The sequence below is a fragment of the Bacillus rossius genome, chromosome 3, assembly GCF_032445375.1.
Source record: "Bacillus rossius redtenbacheri isolate Brsri chromosome 3, Brsri_v3, whole genome shotgun sequence".
In the NCBI taxonomy this organism is placed as follows: domain Eukaryota; kingdom Metazoa; phylum Arthropoda; class Insecta; order Phasmatodea; family Bacillidae; genus Bacillus; species Bacillus rossius.
The window spans coordinates 35,752,156-35,765,515 of record NC_086332.1 but is presented as its reverse complement, the minus strand read 5'-3'; the positions used below and the strand labels follow the sequence as shown (position 1 = coordinate 35,765,515).

General features: G+C 40.5%; 1 protein-coding gene across 4 annotated transcripts in view; it reads left to right on the top strand.

The window, feature by feature from the left end:
- Window positions 1-13,360, top strand: part of LOC134530521 (serine/arginine repetitive matrix protein 2-like) — a 297,641-nt gene that overhangs the window by 195,044 nt on the left and 89,237 nt on the right. For all 4 annotated transcript variants that reach the window (XM_063365407.1, XM_063365408.1, XM_063365410.1 and 1 more), the window contains exons 8-9: window positions 8,568-8,741; window positions 11,958-12,161. In XM_063365407.1, coding sequence (XP_063221477.1) covers window positions 8,568-8,741; window positions 11,958-12,161 — 378 coding nt within the window. The remainder of the gene's footprint in view (window positions 1-8,567; window positions 8,742-11,957; window positions 12,162-13,360) is intronic.

Below are 13,360 nucleotides of genomic sequence, written 5' to 3'. Positions count from 1 at the left end.
AAAAGTTAACGACTTTTAGGTGGTTAGGTTACCGATAAATACAGCACAATTTGCTGATTTATAAAGAAAATAAGAGCGTTAGTTACATCATTGTGTTGCGACTGTGCCGGCGACATCCGATTGTGAATGCTCAACGTGTTATTTACTGTTTCGTTTTTTAAACTGTATTTTTTAGTAAACACGCGTGTTATCAGAATAATTTTTAGGCATCAAACACCTAATACATATCCTTGAAAGAACTTTATCTACATTTCTCCGCCATATAATGTTAAGGTCAGAGCTCATCTCTCATGGTTGCCCTTTGCGTGACGAGAAGACTACGTGCCAGCCCACAGCCTTGTGCTTAGAGACGTTACCGCGTTAGCAGCACCAGCGGGCGTCGAACTTATCATTCCGCCTCACCAACAGAGATACACCCTTGACCAGGTGATGGATTGAGACAGCTGGAACTCACAAAAGTTCACCGTGCCGCACTTTTTTTTTTGAAACACCGTACTTTATACATTTATGTATTGTGCAATTATATTAATTTATTTATGTTGACGTGTCGTCGACCACGAGGTCGTGTTAAGAGGACTTCACACACCACACATAAGGGACCATGAGCGAAGGAGTTGGCAGGGCCGTCGAGAAAAACCAAGGCTGCGGGAGCAAATACTTTAGTCAGGCCCCCTCCCCATTACTTAGTTTTCTATTTTTTAAACCCCAAAATTAAATTTAAAAAATAGTGGGTGTGCTTATTTACGCGCGTTAGAAGTTATACTTGCTTAGCGTAATAAAAAACTAACTTTAATTTTGCAATCAAATAAGTAATTGAAATAAAATAATAAAACGACTGGAGTAATGTTATAAATACGGTTGGTAAAGTACAAATTCAATCAATCTAAAAAATAAATACTCAGTATTCCTTATTAATATAAAAACGTGTATCAATTTTAATTATTTGATTAAGTAAAATAATCGATCTAAATTTTAATTAATAATAAATATCAATAAATATTCTTAATGTTTATAATAAATTATACATACGAGAACATAACTTAACTTCTATAAATACACTTGAAAAGTTTATAAACACAATTTCTACCTCTCATATTACCAATAAATAAAGGTTTTTAATGGTATAGACCAGTATTCAATATAAAGTATGAAATTATAAAGCACACATATATAATTTTTATTTGTATGTAGTCTTGTTTGTATGTAACTTTTTTTTTCATCCTGTGAAAATTTCGTTGCTTGGGTTGCGCGCATCGTAAAAACTCACTCTTATTATTTTTTTATAATCCGTTCAAATAAGTACATCTCAAGTCTAAACGCTCCGTTTTCGTAACTGTAAACGTGATATGCGCGTATCGTATAACTTCTAAGTTTTCAAATGGATATAATTTTGTCCTACAATCAGGCAAATCACACGCATTAAGAACATATTCCGAAACTCCTCGACGGTCCAGCATTTGCCCACATGATGTCGGGGAACCACGGAAAAACCTAACCAGGAATGGATGTACAAGGATTCGAACCCTAGTCTTCCCGAATGCGGGTTTACGTCCAACCACACGCTTCGTGGGTAAAATTATGTTTTCACCATTTTATTGCGTCCAAACGAAGCCCAGACACCCAAACCTTTATTTCACTTGCTTGTCATTATTATGTGAGTGCTTTTCCTGAAAATTTATCGTGATAGCTGTTTTGCATGTTTATGTTTTAAGTATTATAAATATATATTTACTTCATATTATATAATTTCTGTGAAAAGTAATTAAAGTTTTCACAATATTATGATCACTTGCGGGACCTTTTGCAGATAGAAAATAAACGTTTGGATTAATTTATGGCGAGAAAATTTGTGATCCAACCAGTAATGACAATAAACCAACATGGCCTGTGAAACCGTGACTTAATGGGCCGTTTAAGTTTCGGAATTAGCTTCTTTTACCGGTGAGAGAAACTATCCAGGATCTTCCATTACGTCGGACACGTCTAAAGAAACTTACTTTACAATACTGCATGATACTTGATGACTGGTTTAAAGTAAAATCACTCTCGTCGATTGCTGCGTTCTTCTTTCAGTTTGTGTGTGTTATGATTGTGGCGAGATAAGCCCTGACGTTCTCGAAGGAACATTCCTCGACGCACCAGTTGTGGTCTCCTTGGCTATCACTGTTGATCATGAGCAGAGTGGCGCAGTGGTAAAATACTGGACACGCATTCGGGAGGATCCTACTATGCTGATGTCTGTTTCCCGGGGTTTCCCCCGAAACACTCCCGACAGGTTCGTTATCATGTGCTATGGCCGGTTAGGCCCCTATTCCGGGCAGCTAGCGCTCTGTCATATGAACCTTACCCCCCCCCCCCTCCTCCATCCTTTTCAGTTTCCCCCAAACATCATAAAATTGTACAGATTCAAGCTTGTTTATTATCACTTTGAAAACAAGAAATTATACAACTAAATACTATTGTTTTTTTTCTAAGACATAGATTGTTTGTCTGTTTTATTATTTAAATTTAATAAATAGTTGTTGCGGTATTGTACAGCTGTTTTAACTACCGTAATAGAACCTGTGTTATAGTATACTGTACATTGTGAAACGAGTTTTTAAATCTAATTCTAAAACACTTGGTTAATGTCCTAATATTTTTAAGCGCACTGCAATAGTTAGTATAAACTAAACTTTCCCCCTGACATGAATACTCTAAAAAAAAATTTTTCCCCGTCATACTCGATATTTTTGTCCTATTTTTTTCGCACCCCAAATCATCCCGTCCCTCAAAAACGGACGCCATGGGTAAATGCCCGGTTGGCCCGTTTGTAAATCGGGGCCCAATTTCCGTACATAGTTCCCGTAGCATGTCTCCGCTTCTAGTGACCTCGTTGTTTATGAGACGTAATGCGCCCCCCCCCCCCCCCCCAAACCCCAAATATCAAGTACTATAATACTTCTCGTAAGAATTTCGATGGAGAAACGCCAGAGTAACAGTCTGATTGTCCCACGGTGTATCTGGACGCGGGCGCCTGCCAATCCTCGGCTCTCGCGCCACGCTTCAACGGACAGCGCTCCGGGACCCGACCTGCAAGGCGCGGAAAGAACTGCCGAGCGTCTGGAACTCGCACAAGAAATCGCGAACGGCTGAAAAAACCTGCGGGAAGAATGCGACCGTTGGTGGCTTTAGGTTTTTTTTAAGGTGCTTAAAGAGAACAGACAGAAAATGAAGACGCCGTATTGGATTCAACTGCTCTTCAACTGCGAACGGCGGAAAAAAAAAACTGCGGGAAGAAAGCGGGCGTTGGCAACTTTAGGTTTTTTTAAGGTACTTAAAGAGGTCAATCAGAAAATGAAGACGCCATATTGGATTACCATATATTTATGGAAATTTGACTTTACTAGGGAACAGCTAGACACCTGCGAAATTCACGTCTCTTGTGACTCAGAAGTCGACGTCAAACCTTTTTTTTGAAATTCACATGACCTAATTGAACAGGAAACAGTAAACACAGCCAATCAACAACAACAATCAACTACCTGACTGCGTACCAAACCACGAACCCTCCACCCACTCAACAGTTAATTGGTATAGAATGAAGTGAAACGTAGGGATGGCAACGATATATCGATATATGGAAAAATATCGATATTTTATGTTTAAGTTAGCGATAATTTTGTATCGATATTTCATGGACCTTTTTTATATTGATATTTTGTTCCTATAATATCGAATTTAAATAACAATTTTCAAGTAAAAAAATTATAAAATAATCTGTAAATAATTTTGGCACTAAAAATAATAAGTGGTCCTTAGGCTTTGGGAAAACAAAATTATTTAAAACCATTTTTAATAATATTATTTAAATTAATATTTTTTATTCATTGTTATCATTTCCACGTGTTTGTTGGCTTATTTTTCTTTTAACATCTTCAGAAGTCTATAACAATAACAATCCATAAATTTTACTTAAAAATTTAATAAAATAAAATAAAAAATTGTTGTATTCACTTTAGCTAGAAAGAGCTATAAGAGCTATACTTGTTTTTGGTAATTCATTTATATTAGCTAAGATATATCAAGAACTCAGTACAACACATACCTCAATAACAATTTTAAAATAATATTAAAGCACGGCTAAAAGTTTGTGTATTATAATAGATCGATATATCGATATTTTCAGGCTGATACTTTATCGGCATCGATATATTAGTTCAAACGATGTATCGACGTGTTGAGAAGTTTTGCCGTCCCTAAGTGAGAGTGTCGGTCTGCGAGCCCAAGAACCGCGCACCGCGATGGGCGGGACCTCTGGGCCGGCGGCGGTAACGGGAACGCGGCCAGGCCGGCTCGGGAAAGTCTACGACAGCTGCCCCCGTACCCCGTGTTTGGGGGGGGGGGGGGGGGGGGGGGGAAGACCCGGCCACTTTTCCTCCCAGCCCGCTCCTCCGACGATCACCGCCATCTGTCACGATGCGCCGACACCGTTGCTCCCAGAGGTGCCTTCACAAGAAATAGTTTTGACATCTAACTCGTTTCAGTCAAGCTTTTGCAAGTTCGAGCAGGCACCCTCAGTGAGGTGCTTAATTAATTACAAGGGTGGAGGGAGGGGCGAAGCGAGATCTAACGTAAGGCACCAGCGCAGCGTGGTAATCAGACTCACTGACCGCTGAGCAACGCTGGTCTTAAATGGCCAGTTGCACCATTAGAGTTCAGGCGTGATATCAAAGTTTGATGATCGTTCGACCACTGTTTCTATAGCACCATTATGTTGTAAGCGGTGAGCGATCATTGGGAGCTTCGGTTCGAACCGACTCTCGGGTCAGCTCATAGCATAGCTCTCGGAGCGACACTGCGCCGGAAGATATATCGCCGGCATTTTCATGGACTTAATGCATGTAAATTTCATCAGGCGTAAGTATTGCAGTATTATTAAAAAAAAAAAAAAGGCAGATCATATACCCTTAACTCACGCACGTATCAATTATTTTACTTATTCTAGTGGTACAGCCTCTTCTCACGCGAACCCCCCCCCCCCCCCCCCTTTTTTTAGATGTATGGAATGCTTGTTATTTTAGTTTTAACGTTTGAATATTTTATTTCGTCATGATTACTTTCCATATTTAATAAGAGTTTTTTTTTTAAAGTCAAAACCTATTCATATTTCCGGCTGTTTCGTTTTATATTAACTTTTCAATACCAGTACGTGTTTTCAGTTGTTATTAAAATTCAAAAGATAAAGCAGCGACAATGTGCTGCTATCTTGTGTTTATCGCATTAACCATTTTTTCGCCGAGTTACAATCGATTGTAGCGGTTCAAGTCGTTCCAGCCCACCAATAGAAATGCACTGTTTAACAATTTAAAATTTTTTGGACACTGCTGCTACCTGTTGTCTTAGATTGGAAATGTATGAACTACAGTTCACGCAAGCTAAGACATTGTATTCCCAGTTTGTGTTGGCGCAAAGTTTAAAGGAATGATCTTTAGATAATTCTTGGGCTAAGATCATTGGATCGCCAATAGACGAGTAAAATGTTGCAACTGGCCATTAGGAAGTGTTCGTGTTACGTTACGGTATACAGGTTGTGCTTCGGTTTTTCGATCGCTTATTTTTTGAGAACATCTGAGATTTGTGGTTTCTCCACTACAAAGTGGATTACTGATGGCAAGTACTTTACTTTCGCAAAGAAACGACGAAATCGCCGATCTGAAGTTCGCGCCCTTGCAAGTTTCAGTTAGCATTCCGTGTTGCAGTACGTGATCCCTAGCCGTACTCTTCTCCCAACGAGGGACAATAAGAAAATAAATGGTACGAATATGGAATTAAAAAAAGTATCGAAGCCTGTCCGTTAATTTCACCCGCAAGTAAATCACTATCTAAGACAAAGACAGTGGTATTTTGTTACAAATTATATTCCAACAAGCACGCGCGTTTAGAGCTGTAATTTGTCCCAGCGCATATTTAACACGATAATTGCATTAAACTTGGGCATTCAAGCGTGCAAGATTTTGCAGTTTGAACGAAGTGCTGCAAAATGATAATAATCCTACGAACTGCCCGAAGTAAAGCATTCTTTCTCTTCTTCTACTTCTTTACGCGTCTTATGACGACAGGAGATGGTCGGTGAGAATAGTTCCGCTGTAACATTTTAGGGAGAATTTTTGTTTTGTTTGCCGAGAGCGTTCGGACAGCGACGGCTGTGAGTCCCAACCAGAGCGCGCAGCGGTAATCAGACCATGTCGAGACACACGCGCGACCACGTCATGGTATTTACCATCAAAGAAACGACCGTGACGTTACCGCGCACCGTTACTACGAGCCGGAGTGGACGAGTCACCCGCCTGCATCCACCTTACACTTCTCTTACGCTGTACACTCTAAATGCAAATGGCGAAAGTTCTGCGGTTCATCTTCTTCAAGAGGACTGTTCACTAAAGGTTAAAGCGTGCGCTGAAAAGACTTTCACAACTTCTCTGATCGGGTCCACGTAATCTCAGACATGAAATAACATTCATACAAACGTTACGGTTCTGTTCTGTACGCCATTAAAAATTTCGTACTTCAACTAATAATAATAATAAACACCTTTCGGCACAGCCTAAGGCATAGGTAGATTTCGGAGTACCTATTTTTTCTGGAAATATTTCGGAAACTTCTATAAACTCCTGGAACGTTTTAAGAAATTAATGTACATAACGTATTTATGTTCTCCAATACTACAAAATGATCGATTAAATATTTGCTCATTTTCCATGCAGCGAAAACATAACGACTATTTTTTTTTTACTTAATGTATCCACCATTGAATATACTTAAGAACGAATTTCATATTATATGCCAAATAAGGTAAATATTTAGTGGTTTTAACCTTCAAACAGTATTTTTCATCCCTTGCACTAATAACGTGGCCGTATAAAAATTTCCTTTGCACCAAGGTTTAAGATAATATAAAGATGGTTTAAAATAAATTCGAATGAATTTAATACTACGAAATTTTGAATTTTATTTAAATTTCAACCCCTGTTTTTACGGTGATAATTCGTTTCATAAAACATGTTCCAGCCAAAGTTTTAAATGAAGTTTAGGATTTATACAATTAATTATAAGGGTTTTGATGGTGAATTGATTAAAAAAAAGTAATGACCAATTTTTTTTTTACTTTCAAACCTTGTTATTTCCAGCCCTTGCAGAAATGTTTGATTAGATTAACAATAGGTTTAGTTAATATTTAGAAAGTTAAACAAAAATAAGAATAAATTCGGTAGTGTACATGACAGGGAAGTTTTATTTATTTTATTAATTAGACTCCAGTTTTTTTTAACCCTTTGCAGAAATAGTTTGCCTTAAATTTCGACAGTTATCGTGTCCACAAAATTGTGATATATATATACTTATATATGTATATATAAATAAATTTTTGTTGACCTTTGTTTTGGGCTCTTTGAACCATAAAACGAAAAACTATATACAAATTTTCCGGAAGTCGCACCATGGTAACGGCTACTACAATAGGCAGTATTTCTTCGAAATCTACCTAAAACTACTGTGGTAAAATGATCAAGATATTCGTATTCGCAAGGATCCGTCTGGGCCGCCACCCGCAGGAGACAAAGCGTTGCGTCTGTCCTCGTCGTTAGCCTGTGGCAGCGCCCGCGGGAAATGTCACTGGAGCCGCCCTACGACCCCCCTCCTCTTACAGCGCGCAGGACCCCTGACCGGGTCCCTGGCCTGCCATTCTCCCCCCGCAGGGGCCGTTCCCGACATTCCCTCGAGCCGCGTCACCATTCCCTATAACCGCGCGACGGCCAGTTCGCCGACCTGGCGTCGCTGTGTTCTCTCCAGCCGGGACACCGATGCCAGGACAGGTTCCACGAACGTGTGTGTGATTGTTCACTGTCATGTGTTCATTGGCTGCTACCACGAGCCGCCCCGCCTACGCGGGCACAGGTGCGGCGTGCAGAGATTCAGAAGAAACATCGCCTTTTGTAAAACTACTCAACATATCCGAGTGGTGTCCTGTTCACGAAAAGCATTTGAGAATACGCTGATGACGCGTGAGCAGTTCTGCTTCCGTATTCCGTCTTTAAACTGTTTCTTTAGTTTTCTAATCAACCCTAAGCTCATTCTTTGATGGTTTTCTGAAACAGACCCCCATTAGGATGTCACGAGTAGAGTCCCGGAAATTTCGCGGATTCCTCTGGCCTCAGGAGAGAATTCAAAGTTATAGGTGTGCTCGACCCATGTTTACTTTCCCATTGGTTGATTTCTTAGCGAGAACATTTGTATCCTTGTTATTTGGCACTACGTGATTCGCTTACTTCTCTCCTAGCTGGACATCATTGGCTCACGGTCGTAGAGGGGCGTGTCCAGATAACTGCGGTCCAGTCATGAACACAGTCCGACAGTTTGGAGGTTTGCATTCTAGCTTGCGACTGAATGAATCCGCGAAAATTCCGTGGCTCTAATCACGAGCCGTATGTGTGGGATTCCTCCGTCGGCAAGAGCCAGACATGTTGGAAAAGTGTTACCGTGTGCCCCGCGGGCGGACGCCGGACGCTGATGTCTGTCGCGTGTTGCAGTGAAGACCCCGGTGAAGAAGTCGTCGGTGGGCGAGCCGCCGCGCGAGGCGTTCCCCGCCGACTCCGTCACCTCCAGCTACGGCGTGGGCCCCACCGACGAGAACGGCCGCCCGCTGTTCGGCCTCAAGGCGCTGCGCAGGACCAACACCAACCCCGTCAGTCAGACACCGCAAGGTGAGGGCTCACGGCCATGCCGGGGTCGTCCAGACAGGGCCGGTGCAAGGTAAATTGGCGCCCTAGGCGAAAAAACCTTAATGCCCCCCTCCCCCCCCCCGGGCGGACACCCCAAAAAAAACATTTCCTTGCCTCAAAATACATCACGTAAGCCTAATATTATGTCAACAATCAAATGTAAGCAGGCTTACAAATCATAAACAGGTCACCGTGGACTTTAAATAATTACTTATATCAATATAAACATTCCAAACTGTTACAAAAATCAATTTTCATCTAGTTTCAATAATCGTTAAACATATTATATCGGCTGTTATGTGTCGTGCTGCGCCGCCCCCAGCTACATGGCGCCCTAGGCGGTTGCCTATTTCGCCTGTATGGACGCGCCGGCCCTGCGTCCTGAGAACAATGTCCCGGTTATACATTCTATTAGTATCTACCAAGTGTAAGCGTCGCAGTGTGTTGGTTCAAGGTCACAACTGAAGAGCTACTCACATGCGCGAAGACTGCTTTGGTGTTTTCTCGCTTGCAGCGTCAATTGGTACAGTGTATGTCTTGAAAACACAATTTTAAAAAAAAAAATCTACGATAAATTTCGTATCTGAGTTTCGTATTAAAAGTGTATTTTCAACCTAAGAATTTTAGATTTCGCTCTTTACCGAAGTTAGTTGTTACACATCTGTGACTAGCCCTGCAGTAATTGACGTCAGCGCACGTTATTACATGCGTGGCACTAGTTTGTGTCGGGTTTGGCGGTGAGTGATGCCTTTCAGCAGTTAGTGGTCGAGAGGAGGTTGGGTTCTGAACTGTTGTTCGGGTGTTAGGAGCAGCGGACAGTCGCCTCATCTGGACAGCGGCTGCTGAAGGATTTGGGTCTGTCACCTCGATGACATCGTGATCTATTTGTAATTGGTTCAAGGTCGTCAGGAGCACTGTAGGCCAGTCATCGACGCGACACACAGTTGTGTACGTGTTTCAAGTCTACTTTGCCACCCAATGATTTGGAGAAATGATCGTGGATCTACTTGCAACACCGGAATCTACAGATATTCCCGGAACCGCATATAGACCTGTCAAGTCGACACAAAGCTAGGAAACGTGGTTTCATGTCTTATTCTACCTTGCTGAAAATGTAGGATTTTAAATTAGAGCCAATAAGGAGGTACCTTTCTTTTCGTACTCATTTGCATATTTGAAATAATGACAGTATATTTATCCAGCTTGATGGCTTGGATTCACTTGTGTTTCAAAGCATTACAAAGAACTCAGTTTCGTAGTGCATTATTTTTCAGTAAGTACAATAAAAACAAAAAAAGAAGTGCTCTCTTTTTTTAAACTTAAACTTCAATAAATATTTTCATATTACTTCTTTGGAAAAATGAACATAAAACTGACTAATTTCCTAATCATCTATGTTTATGTCTATATCAGATCATACGAAAAGGAAGGAAATAGATATCTATATATTTTACGGGCATTTATTTTATGCTTTGTTTTAGCAGTGATGTTGAAGCCCACCATTGAAGGTATTAGTTTACATAATCTAAGAAGTGAATCGCGCTAATGGCTTAAGTGATAATATTTTAGTAATTTCAAAACCAGACTTTTTATTTGAAAGGAAGGTTAAAATAACTACAGCAAATATTTTCATAAACAAATTTTTTTATCTTTTAGGTGATTTACGTCAATGATGTGTGTTCAATACCCTAGTTCACACGGAAATACTTAAAGATTATGTTTAGAAAAATGTTTTGTCTAAATAGTTGTAGTAGTTCTGTAGTTAATTGCTAACATTCATGCTTAGCAGATTGGCCATCGCTATCCCCCCCCCCCCCCCCCCCCCAAGCGATATTTATACATGTTATATTATCTAAAAAAGTTAAAATATGTAAATACTTGTCCTGATAATATGTCGTTAGTTCGAGCAGGTCTAGGGAAGGTTATGTTTTGTTGACAGGAATGACTCGGAGGTAGATTCTAAAAGGGGTCTGTTTAGCTGGGACGTGTAACAAATACGTGGTTTATATTACAAAGGTAAAATATCTATAATCCGGAATTATGTGATGGTTTTGGCACATTCTGTAATCCGGCACCACTCGAGCTGCTCGCGTCAGATTTTTTTTTTCGGGTGTATCCCGGCACTGCGCTGCCGGTTTTTTTTTTTAGCTCGCTCGGAGTTTATGGTTGCTGTCGGTTTGAATTTCAGTACAGTAGTTCCTGTTTTCTAGCGGGTTACAATTCACATTTCACATTTTTATATGTAATTGTTTTTTTTTTCTGTTTAAACTATACAGAGTGAGTCTGAATCCTACCGATAAACTTCAGCTGCAGGTTCATCACAACAAAATAAGTTGAGAACATCAATACGATTAGTGCTCTAAAGTGCTTCCCAATGCTTTGAAGTTGGGTCTGAACAACATTTTTTTATTGTAAATAACGGAGAAACAAAACAAATATATGTGTAAAATAAAGGCGTTACTCCCAATTATTTCAATTGAATGATTTTGCTACAGTGACAAAATTCACGGTGGTTGTAGAATTTCGTTCAGTTAAAAAATAATTCAGACGACTCTCTTTGTTCCATCTTAAATACTTTATTATTTACAATAAAAGTGTTGTTCAACTCCAACTTCAAAGATGCGTGCCAACCACGGGAAGCACTTTAGACAGTGAGCTGTATAGAGATTTTCAACTTATTTTATCTTCACGAATCTGCAGCTATAGTTCGGTTGTCTAATTCAGACTCACTCTGTGTTGACGGTACCAGAACAAGTGAGCGACGTGTAGCAGACTGTTTTTTTCCCTGACCTAACTAAAAACTAGATGTGTTTGTAAACGGGGTCCGGGTTAGGGAGGGGACCTAGGTGCGTCTCAGGCCGAAACCTGATGGTCTCAGCCATGCAGGGAATGGTCGCAGGCATCGTGTGCTTTGCTAGGGGATAGGCGTCATGGACTAACTCCTTTATCTTAAAACTATGCTAAGTTGGATCCAGGTAAAACCTGAAAAGACACAGGGAAAACCCTGGGGCAAGGGCGTGCACTAATTGCGTAGGAGTACACAGGAGACAGAGGATGTTACGGTTGAAGAGTTGGACAGTTGCTGTGGTGGGGGGGAGATGGGAACTTGGTCGCGCAGTCCGCTTTTCTTGCTTCACGACCAGGTGGGGAAGAAAGAAAAGTAGGCAGGCCTACAGACTGGACCCTTGGTGGGCGCAGATTGCAGGAGAGAGTCCCCGAGCGCGGCGCGGCCGGCGGAGGTGCGCGACTCCAGCGGGCGGCCCTTGTTCGGCGGGCTGCGGGCCCTGCAGGCGCCCCGGGAGCCGGAGCCGGAGTCAGAGCCGGAGCCGAGGGACGACATGCCGGAGCAGCCGGCGTCCCCGCAGCTCAAGGAGCTGGTCAGCAAGCACGAGCAGAGAGCGCGTGAGTGGCTAGCCTCTGCCCAAGGGGCGCGTTCACCCTGCCGCCGTCCCGTACGACAATCACTTCAACTCTTTAAAAAAAATTGGTTGTCTGTAAAGTCGGTTTACGGACGATAGTTTAACGTGACAACGTCTTAACAAAACATTGATGAAATGATTGCATACTTTTATGAGTAAAATTGAATAATTTTTATTGAATTATCACTATTTTGTATGGATTCAAAGAAGGAGTGAAATTAAATCTACAATTTAATTGATAAATTTACTTTGATTTGCACTCATTAATTCAAATATGTTTATTACTTTAACGAAGAGATTATTTTAACTATAACTTTTATACATGTTTGCTATTTAACTTCTTCCAACCTGTGTTATTCTGTTAAGGATAGGACGATGATAGGAAAAGTAGGAAACGAATGGGAGTGTTTCAAGTTTAATGTGCCTTGAAAAAGTCAAATCGATGGTTGTTCCAATCGAGTGGAAGAGAGATAGATGCGGCGCAAGCGTACAATGAGCGTAAAGGGACACAGCGTAAAGGGACACAGCGTCGTCACAGGGACGTCACATCAAAAATATTTTGCATCTCTAACTGAATTCTAAAAAAAATTTAGGTCACACACTAATAAAATCTCAGGAAATAGCAAACTTTTAAAAACTCGCAACCTTTGCGAGTAGAAATTAAAGTAATGATTTTGGTGAAGAAACTGAACATTTTATATTTTAGGTTTTTGTTTTTATAAAGTGGTTTTTAATACTTTGTTCTTAAGTCAGTTATCTGATGATTTCTTTAAAACAAGTCATAAATACACATAGGTATAATAAATACATGAAACACATGTCAGTGTATGCAAACATGCTTACAGTAACTTGTGTGCAAACTGGCATTAAATATAGACTACTTGGAAACACAGTTCCTGTTGTTTCTATGTACGAGGCATGTCGAGCTATAATGGGGAGGAAATACATTATTGTAGCCCATTAAGTATTACAATAATCCTTATAAAATAATCTTTAAGTAGCTTATTTGCTATGATTTTCTTATTGTCTTCACTTTTTTTTATCCTAAAAGGGAGGGGTCCAGACCCCACGAACCTCCCCCACGCCACAAACATATCCTGGAGTTAGTGGAAAATACCAGATTTCAGAAACTAGACTTACCAAACATTTTTTAATAAATAGGGATACAGAAATAAAGATCCT